The 26,473-nt window shown below is 36.1% G+C and overlaps 1 protein-coding gene across 4 annotated transcripts in view; it reads right to left on the bottom strand.

The window, feature by feature from the left end:
- Nucleotides 1-26,473, bottom strand: part of cltc.L (clathrin, heavy chain (Hc) L homeolog) — a 67,902-nt gene that overhangs the window by 36,104 nt on the left and 5,325 nt on the right. For 2 of the 4 annotated variants that reach the window (XM_041580989.1, XM_041580991.1), the window contains exons 2-3: nt 13,020-13,227; nt 11,395-11,397 (exon numbers count right to left, since the gene is read on the bottom strand). In XM_041580989.1, the coding sequence (XP_041436923.1) occupies nt 11,395-11,397; nt 13,020-13,227 (211 nt within the window). 4 annotated transcript variants of the gene reach the window in all.

Genomic DNA, 26,473 nt, shown 5'->3' with positions numbered 1-26,473 from the left:
ACAAACCAGACAAGTTATTGCGTGACATATACCTTTAAAGGAGAAGTAAATATTTTTAGATTCTTGTTAGGTATTTTAAGGCCTCCATTCTAACCATAATCAGCAGGTTTAGGTGCACAAAAATGAACTGTATAAAGTTGTGCCTCGCTGACATCATTCCTCCATTTCTAAAGATCTACCATATTTAATTATATGAGCAATACATTTGGCTTCAGTGATTAAGCACAGGTCAAGATGGTAGCCAGCTTGTCATCATGGAAAGTGAACCAACCAAATGGGTGCACATGCAAGGCTTAGGCATGGAGCACTGCCTATGTTATATGCTTAGGGCGAATAGGGTGGGGCGTTCTGTCAGCTGGGACTGATGCCACCCAGGGCTAGGAATAAATTAATATAATACTGTAAGTTCTAACTAAGAAGATACAAGAATGATTCAAAATACATTCTAGGCGAGTAATTAAAAATGAGCCTCTGCTCTGCCCCATACATTTATGTAAGGCTTCCTTGTACTTTAAATGACTTCAAATATTTAATCTGTTTAACAATTCAAATAAATACATTTTTAACTACAATGTGGCTCCCCTTCTCTTAAAGATTCAAAATATAAATATAAGCACATAAACATTTATAAAAAAACAACTGAACCCTCATTGAAAAGGAAAGCTCTGCTTCCAAATGTTCCTTAAAGGGGTGGTTTAAAGTAACTTTTAGTATGTTATAGAATGACCAATTGAAGTAACTTTTCAATAGGTTTTCATGATTTATTTTTTTTATAGTTTTATAGTTGCCTATATTTGCCTTTTTCTTGTGACTCTTTGCAGATTTCAAATGGGTGTCGCTGACCCCTTCTAAAAAACAAATGTTCTGTAAGGCTAAAACACTTATTGTTATTGCTATATTGTTCTATTCAGGCCTCTCCTATTCATATTCCAGCCTCTTATTCTAATCAATGCATGGTTGCTAGGGTAATTTGGACCCTAGCTACCAGATTGTTTAAAATGCAAATTGAAGAGCTGCTGAATAAAAGGCTAAATAACTCAAAAAACACAGATAATAAAAAATGAAAACCAATTGCAAATTGTCTCAAAATATCACTCTGCTTCATACTAAAAGTGAACCACCCTTTAAAGGAACGATAACACAAAAAAAATTTTAGTGCCCAATTCCCCCAAAAACAGCTATAATAATCGGTATTTGGGGGGGATTTTTTTCAAATCTTCAGCTTCAATTAGACTTTCAAAGTGGCCCAAAGGAGAAAGGCGAAAATGCAACAGCAGCTTGAACTCCTCTGTGCTCTGAACAGGAAGTCAACTTTGTACCGGTAACATAAAACACCTAAGCTTTTTTTCACCCTTTGCCACTTAAATATATGCTCACATCATTACCCCCAAAGCTGTCCGAAGAAACTGAAACATAAACTTAAGCTGCAGACACTGTTTAAAAGTTTAGGTGTTTTAGGTTATTCATATAAAGTGGACTCCATTGTATCCTTTTTGTCTTTCTCCTATGGGGCACTTTGCATGTCAAATTCAAGCTGAAGATTTGAAAAAAATACAAGAAGTAAGTCTTACCTATTATTATAGCTATTTGGGGGAATTAAGCATTAAAAAAAATTGTGTTACGGGTCCTTTAACAATGGATCCAAAACTCCCAGCTAGAAGGATGATTATGAGACAGATGTATTAAAATATGAGATTAAAGCTCACCACAGTTTCTATTCATTCGTAGGAAATGTCTAGAATCCCATTTATCAATAGGTGAAAGTCTGTGGTGAGCATTAATCTCACATTTTGATAAATCTGCCCCTTAGTGTCAGCAGGTTATACACAGTCTATATAAGCCCTTTGGAGATGGAGTGGAGGAGGAATAAAGAGCCCTTCAACTCCCATCCAAAAGTTAGAGTGGTTTACTGGGAAACAGGCGTACTTGAATGTAAGTCAACAGGATGAATTCTTTAGTGTAAGAAAAAAATCTGGGTATTTTAATTTTTTTATTTGGCTTTTTTATCTCTTCTGTGAGCACACCAACTACTCGAGTCAACATTTACTCTAATATTAGAATCCATATAGAATTCTGAGCAGCACAGCAGCAACCATATAATTATAATTTTGGGACTTTGTTATATACTGTAGCATTTGAACAAACTCTAGCTGTCCATTACAAGTAAGAGAGTTCAGAGCATTAGAATGTTTTGCTAATTTAATTTAAATTAAAGGTGGATGTTGTAAAGTGCATTTGGGTTTTTAACTTGCTTAATTTTCCTTTGACTTAAAACTTAAAAGGGGGGGGGAAGGGGGAGCAACTACTTTCCTATGACTTTATGCAGATACATGGATATGATGGGAAAAGAGAAATAGAAAATATTAGGCATGGTTTACCAAGACAAATATCATTTAATAGGTTATATGTATTTCTTTTAAGTTGTTTTAAGTATTCACAAGTCAGTATATCAGTATGACATTGGATAAATGTAATGTCTATTACTTGTACTCATGCTCAACATACATTCTAAATAAATTGTCTTATCACAAAACACAACAAACAAAATGCACCATACACAAGAATAAGACTCTGTTTAAGATTTCCAATAATCAACATACTATTCCTCCATCAAAATGTCTGGACACATATTACCGGACTCTCTCTTTGTTTTTAAACAGAGATGCACTGAATCCATCATTTTTTATTTGGCCAAATGCCGAATCCTCAAGAAAAGATTCAGGATAACAAACTGAATTCTGACTCAAATTTGTATATCCAGATTTGAAGAAAATCAAAATCTTCCATTAACAGTGAACAAATAAATTGACATGTTCAAAGATTTGAAGTCACATAAGGGTTTGGCTGAAGACTCAGGAATCAGTCAATTCCAACTCCTCCAAAAAGGACTAGGGTTTCCCACAAATCCCAAAAGAAATCCTGGATTTGGTGCATCGCTATATTTTTTATTTTTAAACAGAGTGCAAAAACAGAAACACAGTATAGAGGGGATAAGTGAAAACATTGATACAATTTAAAATGCATATAAATCTATGAGCGTTGAAGATGAAGGATATATTATTTCTAAAAATGGTAAAGATTCAGCTATGCTAAACCCATACTTGCTCTGGTAACACTAATTGTTAGCAAACACAAAAGCTAATCCTACTGCATTTAACTAAACATGGCATTTCACACATCTGTTTTCTAAAAATAAAAGGCAGGCCATTAAATCTAGAATCTTGTCACTGGCAGTGGAGACACCAGAAATTGAGGTGCAAATGTATTCTGTGCAGATCATGAGTAACTGTGTTAATCATATTAACACTCCCATTCTGAACAGCACATGCTTCTGGCGCTCCATTTTGCTCTAAGTGTTACAAGGACATATTTATAAGATCTTGAACAAGCATTGCAGAGCTACTAAACCTATACATCAAATACTTACAAGAGTTCGATGAATGCTCCCCACTGACTGCTTCAAAGAGATTTTCAAAAGTGCAAATTTTAAGATTTGTGTGTGTAGTTAATAGGTATGTATGGTTTCTCATTGGGAAAAATTCATTAGAAGATACATGTAATTGTAAAGAAACTGCTATTTCTACTTACAATATTGGGAAAAATCAGGATGGGATTGGAATTCTTCAGCACTTATCTGCAATATAATGTGTATCCTGTGCTTGAATGGCTGCACATCAGTTTGTTTATATAAACTATAGTTGTGTATCAATAGCAAACACACTAGGTTTACCAGTGGAGGGCAACAGTACATTATACAGCCATTCCTTTAAAGTGTTTTAAAGTAATGCTACACAGCATCTTATTTATATAAACAATAGTAGTGTTTCTGAAGCAAACACAGCAGTTTTACCAGTGCAGGACAACACTGCATTATATTCTTATTACTTTAAAACACTTTCATTTTTTTGATGTTATTGTTCCTTTAAAGGAGAACTACAGCCTAAAAATGAATTATACTGAACTTTTTGCACCAGCCTAAAGCTTCTCAATAGCAGCAATGATCCAGGACTTCAAACTTGTCACAGGGGGTCACTATCTAGGAAAGTGTCTGCAACACTCACATGATTAGTGGGCTCTGAGCAGCTGTTGAGAAGCTAAACTTAGGGGTTGTGGCCATTAACAAGCAGAACATGATGCTACAAGGCTGATTATTAAATTCTGATGCTAGTTGCACTGGTTTCTGTGCTGCGATGCAGTAATTATCGGTATTAATTACTAATAAGCCTTATATTCTATGTGTACTTTATGTTTTGAGTGGGTCACTAAGCTCAGTAAGTGAAAGCAGCACATAGCATGTGCAATGAATCAGCAGAAAAGATGGGGAGCTACTAGGGCATCTTTGGAGGTACCTTGGGTTGGTACAGAAACCCAAAATCATAATGTACAACATTTTTTTACTTAGTCTTTACTTCTCCTTTAAAAAAACTTTTTTGTGTTAATGTTCCTTTAACTCACTGACAGTGAGTTTGATCTCAATTACAGCTTTCTTGTAGAGAAGAGAATACTTAAAGGGATACTGTCATGGGAAAACATGTTTTTTCAAAACGCATCAGTTAATAGTGCTGCTCCAGCAGACTTCTGCAATGAAATCCAATTCTCAAAAGAGCAAACAGATTTTTTTAGATTCAATTTTGAAATCTGACATGGGGCTAGACATATTGTCAGTTTCCCAGCTGCCCAAGACATGCGACATGTGCCTGCACTTTACTTTCTGGCAGGCTGTTATTTCTCCTACTTAATGTAACTGAATCAGTCTCAGTGGGACTTGGCTTTTACTATTGAGTGTTGTTTTTAGATCTACCAGGGAGCTGCTATCTGATTACCTTCCCATTGCAGCAGTAAAGAGTGACTAAAGTTTATCAGAGCACAAGTCATATGACTGGGGGCAGCTGGGAAACGGACGATTTGTCTAGCCCCATGTCAGATTTCAAAATTGAATACAAAAAAATCTGTTTGCTCTTGGATTTCAGTGCAGAATTCTGCTGGAGAAGCACTATTAACTGATGCGTTTTGGGGAAAAAACAAACAAAACATTTTTTCCCATGACAGTATCCCTTTAAAGGAACAGTAAGAACAACAAACAAAAGTGTTTTAAAGTAATAAAAATATAATATATTTTTGTGTTACTTTTGCTTTAAAGGGATTCTGTCATGGAAAAACATGTTTTTTTCCCCCCACAAAACGCATCAGTTGATAGTTCTCTATTAAAATCCTGTATTGAGACTTTCGGTATTTGCCAGACAGCTGGCCTTAATGGACATGTGCCATTGTATGAATGACTTTAGGATGATGAAAGTCATTCATACAATATATTTCTACCTGTGTATTTGTTCTCTGCATGTGGACCTCCATATTTTTCTTGCTTGATAAGAGGATGAACTTGCATAGGCAGTAATCTAGCTGTATTATTTGTGTTCTTCTACACTAGATTAATTAAGCGAGTTCTGTGATTTAGAGGGCAACAGGGCAGTCTGTCTTTTTCTGTGGTTTATGGCAAAGGGAGGGGATTTGTAAAGCTTATACAGGCCATGCAAAATTTTGACAAATCCAAAATCATCCCATATACCTTTAGCTCAAGCTATGTGCCCCTTTCTCCAATCTGTACCCTGTTCAGTAAGGAGTGACATGCCCAGCATCTAACGGTCAGTGTTCAGATGGGGGACATTTCAGCCTGAATATGGAACTTGTATATTTTTCGCCAAAACTATACCTGTGGGAGCAGACAGGAACGCTGGGCCTCTCAGAATTTACTCAAAGGAATAGTAACATCAAAAAAATCAAAGTGTTATAAAGTAACAAGAATATAATGCAGTGTTGCCCTGCACTGGTAAAACTGGTGTGTTTGCTTCACAAACACTACTATTATTTATATAAATAAGCTGGTGTGTAGCAATGGGGGCAGCCATTCAAAGGAGAAAAGGCTCAGGTAGCAGATAGCAGATAAACTCTATAGAACATAATGGTGTTATCTGTTATCCACTATTTAACCTGTGCCATATAGCCTTTTTCAATTTTTGTCATTGCTACACAGCAGCTTGTTTATATGAACTATAGTAGTGTTTCTGAAGCAAACAGTTATACCAGTGCAGGGCAACAGTACATGACATTTTCATTACTTTAAAACACTTGTTTTTTGGTGTAACTGTTCCTTTAACACTGTGCAGATCAGAGCAGATTAACTTTTTCTCTGCTGGTGAAATTAATTAAGTGTTTAGGCAATGGGGTCTAAGGCAATATGCTTTAAGATATTTTTGTATATTTAGAAAAGAAGCCAATAATGCTGAATGGCTGTTTCACTGTTCTCGGGAGCTTACTTAACAATGCCATCAGAGGATTTTTAGTATTCTCTGCAGAATCTGCTAACAAATATGAATATTAGTTATGATTAAAAAAAAAAAAATAGAAAATAACCAATGCAAAATAAAAGTGATAGTATCCCACTAAAACTGTAAATGGTAATTAAATATTGTATTCACTGTAAATGCACACTTCTGATAAAGGGTAACTAATTCTGCAATGTGTATTGCTGTAAAGCAGAAAGTACTACAATCCCTGTCATATAATGAGACATAAATTAAATCTTTATTTTGGTACAAAGTAAAAAGAAGCAGTCATATTAGAACATGGGAGAACATTACTACATGCAAAAAGGGACTTTTTCAGAAGAAAAATGAAACCACCTTATAAAATTGAAAATTGTCTTCAGGCCATAATTAAATGGGGCAATTACAGCTTGATGTGGGCCACCATCTGTTTGACAGCCTTGCCAAACAACCAGATCTTCCTGTGTATGGCTAGCTGTAAGATGTCCATGCACGTACTGTAAAATTGTACATAATGTAACAATGGGAACATGCATGGTACCTCATATGGTATCAGCCGGTACAGCATGGAAGCTGATCGGTAGATACTGTACAAGGTTGGGCCATATATGGCCACCTGGAATAAACTAACAAAGAGGAAAGATTGACAGACTACTTTAAGGGTAAAATACCATAAAAACTTACAAAATCTAATAACATCTTAAAGGAACACACACATCTAAATAACAAACTAACAATAGAATTTCTTTTTAAAATGCTGAATTTCTTTGTTTGCCTTTGTTTAAATGAAGGGTGTTTGAATGATGCATAGAATGCATAATTATGGTCACAACCCAAACAATATACAAAACACATAAGGGAGGTATGTAAAGCACACTAAAGGAAACAATAACAAATAGAAATTGTAAAAGCCACAGTCCTGTTTATAAAAAGCTTTAAATTGTGCCAAATGTTGCAAATAAGACATTGGATATATCATGGCTGTCTAAAAGCGGTAACATTTCACTGTGGATTAATGGGTCAGCGTGCATTCCTTAAAGCCAATGAAACATGCCGCTTTTTTACCACTGTTGCTATCTGTTGTCACATGCAATACTATATAGAGGTCCACATTCAGGATGGAGAATTTTTCTACTCATGGCAAAGCAGCCAAAATGTGCCATTAGTACATAGTATATGTTGCATTCTGTCTGCTGGCTAATTTCAGGAGACCGACTTGTGACAAATTTCAGAATTAGGTAGTATTGGGTTGTGGGGACTATACAGCCTGATATTTAAAATGATTAGTTTCATAGCTGTACTGCAGTAATGAAGCCAATTAACAGGCACAACTGTCATTAAAGTGATCACTAAACGTGGACTAGATTCAAACAAATATAATTATTGTTACTTTTTATAAGAACAGGCCGAAAACTTGTACAATCCACATTAGAATAACTCACCATCTGCATACACAAGAAAGCATTAAAAAAATTGATAGGATGAGAAAAAGGTAAAACAACAAAGAATTTAGAAGGCCTAAAATATATTTTGTTAATCACACTTTAAAAGGGGAGAACAAATCAAAAGTTAGAACATTATATGTTTTAACATTGTCAAATATACGCAGCACATACTGAAATAATCAAAGTGGAACTAGAGCCATTTTTTGATTAAAGTAGAATAATGAATATAAGGCCCTTCCATGCACAGTGTAGGTCCCAAACTAGGAGACCCATTAGGAAGCACACACCATAGTAAATAATGATAATAAGCATTATGGGCAAGAGGTGTCCAGGTATGTGAAAATTTGACAAAGCAATTGTTACATTACAATGGTATGCCAATTATGAGAAGCCAGGTTTCATGTAAAAGTTGCCCATCTATACGGGCTGAAAATAGCTTTGCAGCTTCCTGTATGTATAAGAATATTGGAGAAATATGTAGTGTTTTCTCCTACAATGACTTATCACTTTGAAAGGGAACAAAATGCTTGAAAATGCAGGGCCATGTGGTTTTCAGTAAAAGCTTGTCTCTGGAAGACAAAGAACACATTTTTCCATTTGCCATTCACTGAAAAATAAAAAATTATAATAAAAAAAAAACTGGTTAAATAGATAGGCTGTGCAAAATAAAAAAAAAGTTTCTAATATAGTTAGTCAGCAAAAATGCAATGTATAAAGGTTGAAGTGACAAACTCTAACATAGCAGAAAACTACTTCCTACTTTTCAGCTCTCTAAAGCTCCCCATAGACGTGACGATTCTTCTTGCCGAACGAACGATTTTAGGGAAGTCCGACCAGTCCTTCGAAATTATCGTGCGGTTAGTGGGATTCGAACGATCGTACATATTACGATTTTTCGCCCGACTTCGGTCAGGAAATTGATCGGCCAGGTCAAAAAATCTTTGTCGGTCCCAGTGCAATCTATCTATGTTTGCAGGGCCAAGCAGGCAGCTCCCCTTTGTTTTCCTGGCAAATTGGTCTTTTTAGTTGATGGTCAATTCGTATGATCGTTCCAAGAAAATTGTGGTCTCACGATGAGGATCTGATCTTTTAAAAATCTCAACATCTATGGCCAGCTTAACTCTGAGTTAGTCAGCGACTTTAAAGGGATCCTGTCATTGGAAAACATGTTTTTTTCCAAAACGCATCAGTTAATAGTGCTACTCCAGCAGAATTCTGCACTGAAATCAATTTCTCAAAAGAGCAAACAGATTTTTTTTATATTCAATTTTGAAATCTGACATGGGGCTAGACATTTTGTCAATTTCCCAGCTGCCCCTGGTCATGTGACTTGTGCCTGCACTTTAGGAGAGAAATGCTTTCTGGCAGGCTGCTGTTTTTTCTTCTCAATGTAACTGAATGTGTCTCAGTGAGACATGGGTTTTATTATTGAGTGTTGTTCTTATATCTACCAGGCAGCTGTTATCTTGTGTTAGGGAGCTGTTATCTGGTTACCTTCCCATTGTTCTTTTGTTTAGCTGCTGGGGGGGGGGAAGGGAGGGAGGTGATATCACTCCAACTTGCAGTACAGCAGTAAAGAATGATTGAAGTTTATCAGAGCACAAGTCACATGACTTGGGGCAGCTAGGAAATTGACAATATGTCTAGCCCCATGTCAGATTTCAAAATTGAATATAAAAAAAATCTGTTTGCTCTATTGAGAGATGGATTTCAGTGCAGAATTCTGCTGGAGCAGCACTATTAACGGACTCATTTTGAAAAAAAAAATTTTTCCCATGACAGTATCCCTTTAAGGGGGGCCACATGGGGCATAACTGTTCAGTCAGTTTTCAAATGATCCTCAGCATGCAGCTCAGATTCAACAGCAAAAAGTTATGACCCCTGTGCCCCCCCCCCTCAAGTCTCTGATTGGCTGCTGCATGATAACCAGTGTAAACCAAGAGAGCTGAAAAGCAGGAAGTAGTGTTCTGGCTATTATGTTAGAGATCCAGTCGCTCCAGCCCTTATAAATTACATTTTTGGATAACCAACTATATTAGAAACATTTTTTTTTATTGTGCACAGCCTATTTAGCCAGTTTTTATTATTACACTGAACAATTCCTTAAAGAAGGAAAAAAAGAAGAAAAACCAAATGCTTCTCTAGCTGCTAAGGTAACACAACTCCAGATAACTCCAGTTGATAAAATGGGAGGTATCAGTCCATCTACCTGAAATCAATAGGATTTATTTTATAGCACAACTAAAACCAGAAGCATGGAATTAAATAAAACTATGATAACCTTTGTACGAATTACTTCAACTACCAGGAACCAGTGGGTCTATAATTACAATTTTAACAGCCCAAATGGGTGATGGGACACATCGCTGCATCAAAATATCTTGGAATAAAAAATATATTTAAAAAATCTAGGTTGCTCGTAGGGATTCATAGGGTATTCGAGGGATATGATGAAATAATTAGCAATAGAAGATTAAAAACAACAAAACACACACTGCTAGGGGCCTATTTACCATGCTGTGTAAAAAGTGGAGTAAATCATTACCGGTGATGTTGCTTAGAGCAAGCAATCAGCAATTAGATTTCAACAGCAAAGCAAAGATCTGATTGGTTGCTATTAGCAACATCTCTGGTAATGTTTCACTACACTTTTTACACAGCATGATAAATCGACCCCTAGTGTGAGAGGGAATTTAAGACTGTAAGCTCTGCCTGGGAAGGGGTCAGTTTTAACAATGTGCAATGTTTTTAAAGTACAATAAATCAATCAAATTCATGATTAGTTTGCAAATGTCATGTTAAAGTAAAAACCTTCTAGGAAATTAAAGCATGAATATGTGTGATGGTTGGTTTATATTAAACATGAACTTGTTCCATTTATTACTAAAATGCAAACTTCAAGTGGCTATGTTCATAAAAGTCAGCAACAGTATAAGGGCTGGGACACACTGGGCGATTTGGCGAGATTTGGTCGCATGGCAACTAATCGCCGCGACCAATCTTCCCCGAATGCCTTCCCTCGCTCTGCGCCTGGCTGAAATGAAAAATCGTCTGCGCTAATCACACGCGGCAATTTGTTTTCCGATGTCGCCCGAAGTTTCCTCGTGAGGCAACGTTGGGCAACTTAGGAAAACGAATCGCCGTGTGTGATTAGCACCGGCGACTTTTCATTTTATCCAGGCACAGAGCGAGAGGAGGCATTTGGGGAGAAAAGTCGCAGCGATTACTCACCAGGCGACTAAATCTCCCCAAATCGCCCAAGTGTGTCCCAGCCCTAAAGGTTCTGATTTACCAATCAACAGTTTACCAAGGAAAAACCTCATTAGGGAATAATTCCTTACAAATATTCTTATAGCGAAGAGCTGTTACCAATTTTAGCGAGAAAACAGTAATGGGTTTTTATACCACAGACAGATTTTACAGCCCAGAAAAAGCATGTGACAAAGTCAATATGATTTAGTAAAACATGTGTCTGGGTGCTAAGTAAATTGTATGGCATTAAAGGAACTCTGACATAATTTCTTACCTTTGCACATACATTCCTCAGTGCTATTCATAGCTAAGCAAACATTTTTGATTTTCAGTGGTTTTTTTTTTTTTTTACGACTGCTCTCTACATCTATTACCATCTAGTATTATCAGCTATCTCCATGCTATTTTATTGATAGAGTTGTATGCTACATATCGGACAGAAGGGCTTTGTGTGAATATAAGGAGTAAAATGAGTACAGTACAAAAATCTGAAGACAAGGTAAAATGTTCTAGCAAAAACAAACAATATTACATGCAAGGGAAAGACCTGTAATACTGGATGTTATAGCTATTATAGCTATTATATTGACAAACATAATAGAGGCATAATTTAATTTATTTTACGCTACCACTTAGCTTTAAAATTATCTAATGAAGTTTACATTTACAACGGATAACTGGATGCCCTTTTGCTTCTTCTACTAATATTGGTACAAGGGGTCCTCTACAGAGAGAAATCAGCTACCATAAACCAATCATATAGAGACTGACTTCCAGTAGAGCACAATATTTGTATTGCCCAATGTCAACATTTCTGGCTCAGCATAGGCCTTTTATTTAAAGTGTCTTATTTAGAATTCGTTTACTGTCACTAGGGCTATGCATGTTGTTTTGGTTAACCTATTACCAGCATTATAAAGTGATCTTAATTGTATGTATCAATTGATGGCACAATGAACATCAATATCCCTTGATTTAGAAGATTCAAAATGGTATATACCAAGAATATATAGTGCCATGCCAAAATATTCAGACCCTTGACTTTTTTTTTTTTTTTAACAGAATAGCAAATCCGACACTAAACTCATAAGTGTATTTAATTCCCACGCTTTAATATTTTATATAGACCCCTTGTGCAACAATGACAGATTTTAGTCTTTCAAGGGATATATGGAGGGATATATGAGTCTGTGAGGGATTTTGTTGGTCGGCCAAAAAGGAATGAAGAGTAGCCGCAGCTAAGGCAACTCTTTACCTTTTGTTGTTCTATCAGACTTAGCAATTGGCCTGAACAAATGGGAACAAAACAAAGGTGGCCATACAAGTTGTTCCTGTGAGTCAAGGTTCTGTGTGGGTCGTCCACCCTTTGTCAAGTGACAATTGTGCATCTCAACTACTCTACGGATTCTCAATCAAACAGAGATCAGGTTTTTCACCTGCTCATTGTGCATAAAAGTTTCTGTTCCTAAGCCACTGCAATGTAACTATGCACTTGTTCTTTGGATTAAAGTCCTTCAGGAAAATAAAATGTCTGAAAAACAATCTTCTTGCAGTATATCCCTGTATGTTGAACTGCCCATTTTTACATGTATTTTAATATGATGCCTCGTCTGTGCCAAAAAAAAATAAAAAAGGAATCAACCTCACACCACAATGCTTAAACGACCATATTTCTAAGGGCCTGAACTGCTTCTCCTTTAAATAATATACTACAAAAATGAATAAAAACTTAACTAAATTCCCTAAAACTAAAGACTTCTAAAAAAAAAAAAATAACAAAATTAAGACATTCTTGAGGTAAAAAATAAAATACATTGTTGGAAACATTCAGTAAATATAAGGCATAGCTACAAAAAATACATTTAACAAATAATCCACACGGTCAAACTAAAACTGGTCTCTGTTGGTCAAACTTCACAAATTGAGTTCAGAAAATTTAGCACAGGAGTACAATTTATATAAAATTATAAGGTGGAGAAAGAAAAAGCGAAGTGTGTACCTTTCAGAGCGATGACCTTGCTGGCTGGATTCATTATGGCATTGTCAGCTGAAATAGGCCTGCGAATTGGGTTGCTGGCATCATTCATGTCAATGATAACCACTTGGGCTTGGTCTCCTACCTTCTCCCGAATGCAGATGAATTTATCAGACTCCATTGTAAGGGTACTAAAACCAATGTTGGCTGGATTAATACCCAGATTTTGGAGCTGTCACAAGAGGGAAAAAAAAGAAAGAAAACAATGTTAATTTGCATTAGTCATTTCAATAAATAGTAAACAATCTGGTGTTCATGCTAAAAGAGGAAAGGAAACAGTAGTGTATCTTAAATCAATGTCAAATGGGTATCTGCCACAAAAAAATAAAGATCACACTCACCCAAAAATATCTCCCTTTCAACTACCATCAGCATTGTGGTTTTCTCATGAAAATGCAGAATAAAGCTGGTTAGACTACACCAGTACTAATAGTCTATAGGAGGTATTTTTGGGCTGTCGCTGCGGGGAGCTCATATTCTCAAAGGCAACAAAACACCCTGTGTTCCATAAACATTAAAGGAGAAATATAGGATAAATGAAAAAAAAAAACCTAATTTTGAAGCAATTATGAGTAATATATGGTGTTGCTTTTACATGGTGCTAAAAAATAATATCTATAAAACAGCCCCTTTATTAGAGCTCCCTATAGACGCCAACTAGTCCCTGTCCGGGTTTCAAATGAGGGGTGGGCGTGTCCTAACAGTCCCTGCCAGAAGCACAGTAGGAGGGGGACAGCCAATCACAGCCCTGCAGTCACACAAGCAAAGACAGGCTCCAGTTCCAGATCAGGTCCTGCTAGCTGCTGATTGGTTCCTGTCCTACAGTGCAGTGAGCCGAGTGCTGCCAGCTCCCCTGCACAGCCTGGGAATTCAAGGAGCAGCAAGTAGAGAGAAGGGAGGGATTATAAGGGTTTTTGCAGAAATATTTACTAAATCACTACTTTAAGCACAATTCTTCTATATATAAAAGGAGTATAACACACTGGTACGTTCTTATTTTTTGCACAAAATGTCTCATTTAATCAGGTACGATGATGATATGTAGACTCTTTGGGTTCATGCCATATTTGTTGTTCTAGCAATAATATTTATAAATATATATGGTCGGCTAGACATCTTCCAAATAGTGATGGACTACGTCTCCCAGCATCCTACGGACAGCAAAAAAAAACTTTTCAAAAGGGGGGTTGTAGTAAAGCATTATTAAAGATGAACTCCATTTTCTCCATCACCGATTTATAGGCTTTTTCAAATTCAGAAATATTTGCATATTTCATTACGAAGAACACAGAAAGTGTGCATTCCTCATTTCATTTATGTATCTATAATTGCCCGATAATGTCCACAGCCACAATTTTTTTTACAGTGTTTCTGTTCTTGCCTGATATAGAAATATGGGTGTGTTCTGCTAACGTTCTTTTGCAGTCTTTCACCCCCCCTCCTACCAACCCCCCCAATATTGCAAAACATATGGACACTTCTGGTACAAAGAAAAATACTGCTAATACAATCACAGAACTTTCATCATATTAAATATTATTATAAGCTCACAATATTGTCATAATCACTTCTTGTAGTTCCAGGCATATAAAACAAACATTATCCTCAAATTTAACCCAAAACATCTAAAGGGATCCACTTCCACTACTGTAGAACTCACAGGAGGAGCGGATTAATAAAACTACTTCTCTTAGAGAGTAATGAACATTAAATGAAATTTCATAAGTAAATTCTGTACAACATGTAATATATAGTTACCTGTGATGACAACCTTACACTAGGATAAAACAGTGACCTCTCCTTTACTGGATAGCTGCACTTGGTTTGATTTCTTGGGAAGCTGCAATTCCATAAATTCCTTTATGATTCTACAATGCTTCACTACAGTAATTAAATCTTGATTCCTTTACCTACACTTCAAGGGAACTACTCAATTACTAAGTGGTGTAGAAAAGAACACATGAGAGGTGTTCTGTTGAAGAAGGCCTTTTTTTCTTCTTACTCTCTCTTCTGTTTTGAACTTTTAGACCTTCAATGACTTCCAGGCTAATTGCATCATTATAAAAAAAAATTGAATAGAAGCTGCGGACCTGATTTTAAAAGGCACAGTTGCATATCCAGAACCCATCGAGAGAGGGAGAAATAATACCAACCTGACCTCTACAACAATCAACATGTTTAAGGAAAGGTTATGCTTTCAATACACCGTAGACAAAAAAGGAAAACATGTTACAATGTCAAAATATGACGCCAGATGGTACCATATGATCTTTATGCATGACAAGATTAAATTCTATTGTATCCAAGCAACTTTAAGAAGGCCGGATCTGCCTTACATAATCATGGCCATTCCAAAGGCACCATCTGCTACAGACATGTGCCAACTTATTACACCAATGACCCAAGTGATATTCTTGTTTTTGGGCAGCGGGGGTAATAAGCTCTTTGTCATGATCATAAACAGTATGTAAGCAAGTGCAGCATCTCCTTGTAATGAAAGGAAAATTAGAGAAAATAAAACAAAATAAGTCATTTTGGTTTCTTTAAAGGAGGATCTTAATTCAGAAAATCCACTTATGTTGCTGCTACAGAGTAGAAGCCACTCTGAAATAATACTTCATACTGCGGCACTCTGGTCTACTAAGCAGAATGGCAGCCAATCAGAAATAAGCAAGCATTTCCTCAGAAAAACCTCCCCATTAAAGGTAAACGATACCCCCAAAATGAATACTTGAGCAACAGATAGTTTATATCAAATTAAGTGTATATCAATTTAAGTGGCATTTTAAAGAATCTTACCAAACTGGTATATTTATTTAAGTAAATATTGTCCTTTTACATCTCTTGCCTTGAACAACCACCGTGTTAAAGCAAAAGACAGAACCTAACATGTATGGCTTGTTTGTGTGCACAGTGAATCTTAGGATCCCAGGAGACGGCCCTTATTTTTTAAAATGGCAATTTTCTATTTATGATTATCCAATGGCAAGTACTACTAAAAAAGTATATTATGGAAATGGTTTATTTAGAAGAAGCAAAGTTTTACATATGAGCTTGCTATTCCGAGATCTCTTACCTGGATATCTCGGTATAGTATACTTTCTAGAAGCTAACAAGAGAGAGGACTTGCCAGGGCTTGGCTGATTACGGTACATCCAGAAAGTAAATGAAAATTAATTTGTAAATTATTGTAGGCCTTATATTCCATAACTCATGTGTATGGTATGAATCCCTGAGTTGTGTGTATGCATGCTAAATGTTTGTGGTCTACAGAAATTTGCAGTGTGCAGTAGTGTCATGTTGTGAGAACATGTACAAGTACTCAGCTTAGAGGGAAATATTAGCAGAATAAAAACACCCACAGCTAATGCCACACGTTGCCGGAGGAGAAACAGCCGATCCGTTCTCATCCACTCCTTGATGTATCTGTACTGACAGGCATGGCTTTGGGCTATGTGCAAACACACAGAGTAGATTTTGGTGCAAAAATACATATTCTCCTTGTGTCTGCATAGAGACCTCACTAAAAGGTAGTCTCTCAAATACCAAATGGAGTTCAAGAACACGCCTACTAGTCCGTAAGAACACAAATCAAGCAAGTTTTTTTTTATTTTTTTTACGATTCAAGAAATTCCCCCTATTTCAAATCGTAATTTATAGGCCGGTTACAGAACAGCATACTCCTAGTATGTTACAGTGAAAATGTAGAATTTTACCCTTAAACAGCAAGTCAACCCCAAAATAAAAAATTTACTAATAAAAGGAAAACATAATTCTAAGCAGTTTTCAAATATAAATTTATTAAAAAGGTTCAGTGTTTTTAAAGTTACTTGTAAAAACACTTGCTATTGAAAGCAGCATTTGCTTAACTCCTGGTTGTTACTTTTTAAAATAGTCTCAAAAGTCTAAATTAAAGGTCTGTTAATCAGCTGGCGTGTCTTACATTGTATCAACAGTCTGAGCCATCAGGGCAGAGAATAGAGAGGGACAAACACAGCTTTCTATAGCAATACATACACAAATAACTTAAAAACTGTATAAAATGTTTAATGAATGTATATTGCAAAGTTGCTAAGAATTATGCTTTCTTTTATTAGGCAATTTTTTATTTTGGGGTTGACGTGCCCTTTAAGAAAATGGAAGATACCCTGGATATATTGTGAATAAAGTACCCCCTCTTGTAAAATATAAGGATATTATAAGTTACCGAGGAGTTTCATGACCATATAAAAACACGAGGCCGAAGGCCGAGTGTTTTTATACAGGTCATGGAACTACATGTTAACTTCTAATATCCTCATATTTTGCAACTGGGGGTACTTTATTTATTATAATACACAAGTTTCAGTGAGACATGTGACAGAAATGACATCAGAACTCACCGTTTATAAGGATATAATTTACAAGATATTCATTGCTTTTGTGTATTATATAGTGAATAAAGTACCCCCTCTTGTAAAATATAAGGATATTATAAGTTACCGAGGAGTTTCATGACCATATAAAAACACGAGGCCGAAGGCCGAGTGTTTTTATACAGGTAATGGAACTCCAAGGTAACTTATAATATCCTCATATTTTACAACTGGGGGTACTTTATTAATTATAATACACAAATTTTAGTGAGTCATGTGACAGAAATTACATCACTACTCACCGTTTATAACTGATGACATCACTACTCACCGTTTATAAGGATATAATTTACAAGATATTCGTGGCTTTTGTGTATTATATGCAAATAAACTGTGTCTATACTTATAAATATACAACATCAACCTTTCATTGAAATCTGCTGACAATAGTTTCCCTGCTTTCCAGCAAGAAATCAGTTGACTATGGTGCTAAACGATGGTTTGTAAGGAAGGACATTGAACTGCTGAGTGTGCAGAATTCTTTAATGTTCAACAACAGGAAGTTAACCATTGTTCTCAACGGATTTCCCAAATATTTTCAACACTTAGCTAGAATTCAAAAGCATGTGAGCAATTTGTGGTTAAATACGCACTACTCCATTAAATCAAATCTGTAATTTGTCATTTACTGAAGGATTAACAAGTAAACCCATATCATGATGCACAAAATCAAAAAATGTAGGTTTTCATTGCTTACTGTATGGATAAACAAATTATTACATACATTTCATAAGAAAAAAAGAAACTATCATAAAGAATACCCCGACATTCATATAAATATACTAAAAGTAACACATCCCCCATTATACCCATAAAAATAACCCAAACCAGATTTATGCAAAGCCCACATGAATACTTCAGGGATATCCGACATCTGAAAATTGTTTCCTCCACAAGAGGTTCGGGTGAATCAAGGATTTCGGTTCAGTATTCGGCCATTTTCAGCAGGATTCGGCCGAATCCTTCTTCCCAGCCGAACTGAATCCGAATTTGCATATGCAAATTAGGGACGGGAGGGAAATCACTTAACTTAACGTCTAAGATGTTTTTCACCTTCCAACCCCTAATTTGCATATGCAAATTAGGATTTGGTTCGGTATTTGGCCAAATCTTTCACGAAGGATTTGGGGGTTCGGCCGAATCCAAAATAGTGGATTCGGTGCATCCCTAATTCTGAGTGGTTACAATTTTGCAACATTTAGGGGTAGATTTATCAAGGGTCAAATAGTAAATTCAAATTCGCACATTCTAATTTTAATCCCCCAATTCAATTGTGAGATGTATCCCCACAACCATGGAAACAGTCTTAATTTAAATATATTCGCCACCTAAAACCTGCCGAGTTCCTGTAAGTCAAAGGCAGAGGTCCGTTGAGCCATTTGGAGATGTTAATAACCTTCCTGACATTCGTTCGAGGGTTTTTTTTGTTTTTTTTTAAGATAAACTCAATTCGTACGAATCAAATATGATTTGAATTCAGAATTATGTTTTCTTAAATAATCTCCCAGTCGAATTGTGAGTATATTTGAATTTAAAAAAAAAAATTCACATGAATTGAAAATTCGACCTTTGATAAATGGGATTCTGCTCAGCAGGGACAAAAATAAGAAATGTATCAACTAAATGTATCAATTTAATTTAGAGAGAGACCCCCCAGAGCAGCTTTAGAAAGGTGAAAAATTTGACTTTACAATTCAATATTCGAACATAGAAAATAGAAAGTAATTGGAATAAAGTCTATTTCTGGTGAACTTTATGAAACCAACTGAACTGAAAAACCCCTTTATTGGAAAACGTTTGCCTGCTGAGAGGTTCCATGTGCTATGTCATCTGCCAATCCAGAACAATGTAAATTTAATAAAAGAGACTCTGCAGACCCACATTTTACTGTATATGTCATGACAATAGACTTGGCAACTGCATTGCACTTACAAATACTGTATATGAAACTTGTCTTATTGTATGATCTACACTGAAAACCCATTACACCAACTGCAGACTTTGGATGGGCATTCTTCATTTCACTTAACTGATGGCTAGACAGCTTGCTGCTGACTAGTGCAGCTCTTCATTACAAAATGTCTCTTATGTGCAATAATAAATGCACCATGTGTCCACAGGCTCCATCAACAATGGTACCACTGGCAGACATTCACTTAGCAGAAAAATAGCTGCAGTAATCTTTAGTCTTAACTTGCCTAGGGAAGAAAACTTGAATCAAAATCCACCATTTTTTGCTTCAGAGAATACAAGAAGATATGCAGGGTTGCAAGATTTTTCTTTTTTTGTAGAATGTCCTAATAGTTGAGCTATGCCATGAGATCACAACAACAAAAACATTCAACTGGAACTAATCTTCTCACCAATCCTCAAGAGTGTATTTTCAACTGTGCAAAGTAGGCAGTGCTGTATTGCTAGCAGCTGTAGCTAAACTTAGATGCAAAATATTGCAAAATACCAAGGAACCAGACGTGATATTAAATAGTGATGTCACTATTTGTTCAGAATAGCCTTACATGTCAAAGCAAATTAGGTCAAAACAATGATATGGCTTATAAAGATGGAGTTCATATCAGAGAAGTATCTGAACCCTCAAAGTGTAAAGTAAAATAAAATTGTTCATAACAAAGCCTCAACAGAAAACGAAACAAACAAATTCAACAACTGAATGGCTATTATTCATTTACAGTAGAACGCCCCATTTTATATTTTTATGGGGAACAGATAAAAATGGTGCAAAATCCAGGAATGATAATTCCTGACAATATGCACAATATAGTGGCAGGGCCACAAAAAAAAAAAGGTGTAAAATGAGGGAAAACTTAAAATCAGGGTATGTAAAATTGAGGTTTCACTGAATGTGACTATTAGCTCTGGTGAGAAGAAAGTTCAAGATGTAGAGTATAATGTGTAGGTGTACTGTGTAGAAGTTGTGCCAAGAGGTGAACACCCAGGACCTGATTACCACACTCAATGAACCAAGATTAGATTCTTTCCTACTCAACAAGCTCTTGAGTCTGTCACAGATTCCATTCATGAAAGCAGAAGGCAGCAAAGTAAACTTTAAATGTAGTCATTTGTCTGGGCAAATGACTAGTTATGGGACACTATACTTTAGACGGATGGAAAAAAGTTAACCATTTAATAGAAGTTCTAAAGTCTGGGTTACATGGAAACGTTACAACACAAGGTAAATATTTTTTTAACGATAACTATAACTTCTATGAGCTAAGCTGGAGACAGCAATTATTTCGATCAAAACATTCAAATAAGCACTGAAATGTCACATACAAGTGCAAATGCAAGAGATCTGTAGAAGGAAATAATGCAAATAAGCTAACGGCCATTTATGTGTATGCATCCACAAGCCGTCCCTCATGTGTTTACCATGTGATACGTTCTATCACATGGCAAAGCATAAGTTGTCTCTTCCCTGCAGGTTTGAAGCCACAGGGAAGGTGGGCAATGCCGATCAAAACTTATTTTTTTTCTGCATTGGTAGTCTGTCCCTGCAAGCACAAGCCAGCAGGGAAGAAATGAACCAATTAACATTTGTTGTCACGCTATGGAATACATAAGACTACACAACACAACAATCTAAATAGTGTTCTTTTTCAAACATTCTTTAAAGTGGAACTCCTGGTTCCAAACCAAAATTTGCTAAAGAGGCTCACATAACACAGAAAGCCAACAGGGGTGCCCAAACCTTTTGCAACGAGGGCCAAATTTGGTGAGGTGAAGATGTGTGGGGGCCGACCATTCACCCCGACATTCTTTAAACCATTAGGTATGAAGATCCAATTTACAGAAAGATCCCTTATATGGAAACCCCGTTACCGAGCATTCTTTATAGCAGGTCCCATACCTGTATTCTGAATGCACTGTAGCACTTTGCAACCTTTTTTGTAAATTAAGCATGTTGATTGCACATATATGCGGTCAAGTGAAGTTAACTTGCCACACTATAAAATAATTTTCTTGTCCCTTGTCTTTTTTCTGTTTTTCCTCCTTTTCTGTTTTTTTCTTCTATTTACTTGTTTAAAACTTTTATTGTTTTCTCATGTAGGCTATATTTTATATTCTCATTCCTTTAATTTCTATATTCTATTTTTCTGACCTTAGAATGCTACTCGGTGAGACGGTCTGATGGTCCATTCAGAAGGGAGCCCTCCAATTAATTTGATTATAGTTTGTTATGTTAAAGCATATTATATAAACATTTTACCTGGGGGGATGATTCGGTGACCATGCTGATGGGCATTGGCAAGAAAAATTAGAAGGTACATGGGTGGAATTACAGCGCTCCGGCAAGAACTAGCGCCTAATCCAGTGACATCATGTGCACACGCTAACGTGTGCTTATGTCACTGCGCACAGCAAGAAGAGAGACGGCACTGCTCATCGACAGACTCCTGGCCCAGGCTGGCCAGTTGCGTGCCAATTTTTAACCGGGTCTGCCCTTGAATGGGCGAATCCTTGTTTAAGGCTGCGGGCCAGTCTAAAATTGAAAACAGGCTGCAATTTGCCCGCGGGCCAGAGTTTGGACATGCCTGCCCTAATATAACCATCAAAGTTGCCCGTTTCTTCAAAAAGTACGAATTAATGCAATTTTCAATGCTTGAATCCAGCTGTTTAACAGTTCTTCTCTTTCTGCATCATTTGAAATCCTGGCAGGGGTGGAGGGACCAAACACGGATGTTACAAATTGTAACAACTACTCCACAGCTTACAGACAGCATGCAGGAACTACATAACCCACAATGCATTGCACTGTGATGTTCTGTTGCTTATTGAAATCAAATGTGCAGGGAATTGTGGGGTTTGGAGGATATAGGCTAAGGACAGCTGACTGTTGATACAAAGCAACAGTAGTCAGCCAGCTCAACAAAGTAGTCAGACAGATCAGCAGGAGAGCAGGGGGCTTAGGGAATTGTTCCAAACCATTAAAAATCATGAAGAATTTGCATATTTTAACTGACGTATATTACAAAGTTGCTTGAAAGGTTTACTTTTAAAAAAGCAAGTTATTTTTTGTTTTCCCCTTCAATTCAAACGGTTGAGCCTAATGAACTACCATTGTCTTCAATGCCGCCTCTCTTTATATCATTTCTTAACACCCTCACGAACCACAGAACATGATGGTGGGCACATTATAGTCTATGTTTCAGCACCCCCCTTAGTTGCAAATAAGATGAAAGTGTTTCTCTTTGGGCCTGCACAAAAGATAACTAGAAGGGTAAGAGAAATTAACTTGGAATCAGCGCAGCGCAATATGTTGGCGCTCTAAAAATACATGTTAATAATAACTACATGTCACCTTTGCAACATATTAAAATAGTGCTTTAAACGGGACACTTTGAAGTTCAGGCTGATCCGATCGTGGGCCCTAGGGCCCAATGATCGGATCACAACAAGGATAAGAACGGGAGCCGGATTTTTAAACATGCCAGATACTGATAAGGGAAGCTCATCGGAGGGCCCCATACACTACCCAATAAGCTACAGACTTAAGCTGTTGGCAGTTTATATCTGCCCCTGTATAAGGAATGCAAAACATGTAAAAGGTTGACACATGTGAATAAACAATGCGTGGCAGAAAATAACACACACATTATATAGTGAATAAAGTACCCCCTCTTGTAAAATATAAGGATATTATAAGTTACAGAGGAGTTTCATAACCACATAAAAAGACGAGGCGGAAGGCCCAGGTCATGGAACTCCGAGGTAACTTCTAATATCCTCATATTTTGCAACAGGGGGTACTTTATTTATTATAATACACAAGTTTTAGTGAGTCATGTGACAGAAATGACATCAGAACTCACCGTTTTTAACTGATGATGATGTGTGTGTGTACATATATATATGATGGATAGGATTAGGATAGGATAGGATATATATATATGATATATGTGAGATATATATATATGATATATATATATATATATATATATATATATATATATATGATATATATATATATATGATATATATGATATATATATGATATATATATATATATATATATATATATATATATATATATATATATATATATATATATATATATATATATATATATATATATATATGATATATATATATATATATATATATATATATATATATATATATATATATATGATATATATATATATATATATGATATATATATATATATATATATGATATATATATATATATATATATATATATATATATATATATATATATATATATATATATATGATATATATATATATATATATATGATATATATATGATATATATATATATATATATATATATATATATATGATATATATATATATTATATATATGATATATATATATATATATATATATATATATATATATATATATATATATATATATATATATATATATATATATATATATATATATATATATATATATATATATATATATATATATATATATATATATATATATATATATATATATATATATATATATATATATATCTTTCCTGAAAAGGTGAGAATCATAAAGGTATACACATATGCATATGCATATTCTTTTACGGAAAGTCTTCATTTCACTCCTTGCTTCATTATTACTACTTTATTATCTTATCACTGTACAGAACAAACATCTGCCCTAGAAACCAGACATACAAGGAAAACACTGAAAACCTAAAGGGAAAAAGGGTATATTTAATGCTGTAAAGAGGAAATTTGCTACATGAAGCTCTAATGACACCTTTTAAAAAATGGTGCCATTAGTCCAAGATTGTGCTGCAAGAGAAACACATTTTTCCTTTACAGACGGCACCATTCCAATTCAACTACTGATCCTTCAGCCAAGTCAAACTGCGGTTGAGGATACTGTGTACAATGCCTGTGAAACAGCTTGCTAAAGCTGAACAGTGCCAGAGATTCCATGTACATAAAACGCTATCCCCCACCTGGTCTCTATCGTTAAAGAACAGAAAACAGGTAGCTTCCTTAGAAGATGCAACCAGGGGAAAAAATGTAAATGTCAAGTGAACTTTGCCAACACAGTTCAAAAGCAACAACTTGCTAGTAGATATCATCCCTGGACCCTAGCCAGACAGAGAATTATATTGTACCAAGTTATAATTTATGTTGCCTAGAGCAATTTACCTGTACCTATTCCAAATTATGCTATATAGCTCACTTGAAAGAACATCAAATATGGCCGCCTTGAATAACTGCCCTGGCCACTCCGTATTGATGACAACTACAAGAAGTGAAAAAATGTTGCGTAAATCCAAAACAACAGTTACACACAAATGTACTGCCTGTACTATGTGCACAAATAACCCCTTATTTCCACTAATGAAGAAAGAAATCAATAGCTATGTAACCTGAACTATTGTTTCAATAATGTATACTGTCTGTCCTAAAGGAAGGAGAAAGACTCTGTTTCTACAAGATGGATTTCAATGTTATTTACAGTCCTGCAATATCACATTTTAAGATACACATTAATCATATAAGCATGCACACCCCTGCCTAGCACTTTCCATGTCCTAACATCAGGTGACCAAAATTGAAACACGTACACTTCTCTAAAAAAAATACTTCTTTCTGCTTTCGGACTTCTGAGAGGTAGAAAAAGGCATATAAAACCAGAGTATTGACGGAACAAATCATTTTGAATGTAAACCACTTTTTATAGTCAAAAGCTGGCCATAGATGCAAAGATCCGATCGTACGATTTTCGGACTGTGTGTGGAGAGTCAAAACGTTTTTCGTCCCACGGAGATCGGTCTTTTGATCGATTGGACAGATTAAAAGATTTGTCAGCTGCCGATAATTTCTCTGCATGTATTGCCGAGTGTACGATTTTCAGTGTCACCAGCTTTGTCGGACATAACTTTTGTACGATTGCTGTCAGGGGCAGAACATCGGCTGATCTGTTCTTTAACTAATTTATTTTATTTGATCGGAATGGTTAGTGGCAGGACGGGAGATGGGGGGAGTCCGATTGTTCGAGGATTCGTACGATCAGATCTTTTTTTACGTCTATGGCCAGCTTAAAGGGGAAGGAAACCTAGTTGGCGCAAAAACCCTCCTCCCCCCTCCCGTGTGTTGCCCACCCTCCCTCCTCCCCCCTGGCCTACCCGTCCCGCTAGGCAAATGCCCCTAACTTGTTACTTACCCTTCTGCGCAGGTCCAGTCCAGGGAGTTCACAGACGACATCTTCTTCCACGCGATCTTCTTCCTGCTTTGACCGGCGCATGTGCAGTAGGAGCATTTCGCCGGTACGATCTACTGCGCATGCACCAAAACGCCGTTCAAAGCAGGAAGAAGATCGCATGGAAGAAGAAGTCGTCTGTGAACTCCCTGGACTGGACCTGCGCAGAAGGGTAAGTAACAAGTTAGGGGCATTTGCCCAGCGGGACGGGTAGGCCAGGGGGGAGGAGGGAGGGTGGGCAACACACGGGAGGGGGGGGGAGGGTTTTTGTGCCAACTAGGTTTCCTTCCCCTTTAAGACCAGTTGTCACAGAGCATCTTCCCTCTGAGTTTTATCACAAAAATGTGGCAAGAAGCTACACCAAAAGACTAACTTGTAGTTTAATCAAAATCAAACTACTTGCATTGGGCCACACCTATCCCAAAATCTTCCCATATATATATATATATATATATATATATATATATATATATATATATATATATATATATATATATATATATATATATATATATATATATATATATATATATATATCAATCAAAAAAGTCCAGACAACTTGCTTGTTCATCAAGAAAAAACTTTTATCAAGCAAGTAATAAGTACAACGTTTCGAAGCTCCCGCTTCTTTATCAAGCAATAAAGATTTAAATGACATCACATCCTTTTAAAGCCATAAGTACAGGCCACACCCATAAGTGGGATGTGGTTTATCATGTATTATACATAGACCAATAACCATATACTTAAACAATATAACACATCGGTGTTAGTTAGACCATAGTAATAGTATCA

Source organism: Xenopus laevis, chromosome 2L (genome assembly GCF_017654675.1).
Source record: "Xenopus laevis strain J_2021 chromosome 2L, Xenopus_laevis_v10.1, whole genome shotgun sequence".
In the NCBI taxonomy this organism is placed as follows: domain Eukaryota; kingdom Metazoa; phylum Chordata; class Amphibia; order Anura; family Pipidae; genus Xenopus; species Xenopus laevis.
Note: the sequence above shows the minus strand (reverse complement) of the source record. Positions and strands in the feature narration are given on the sequence as shown.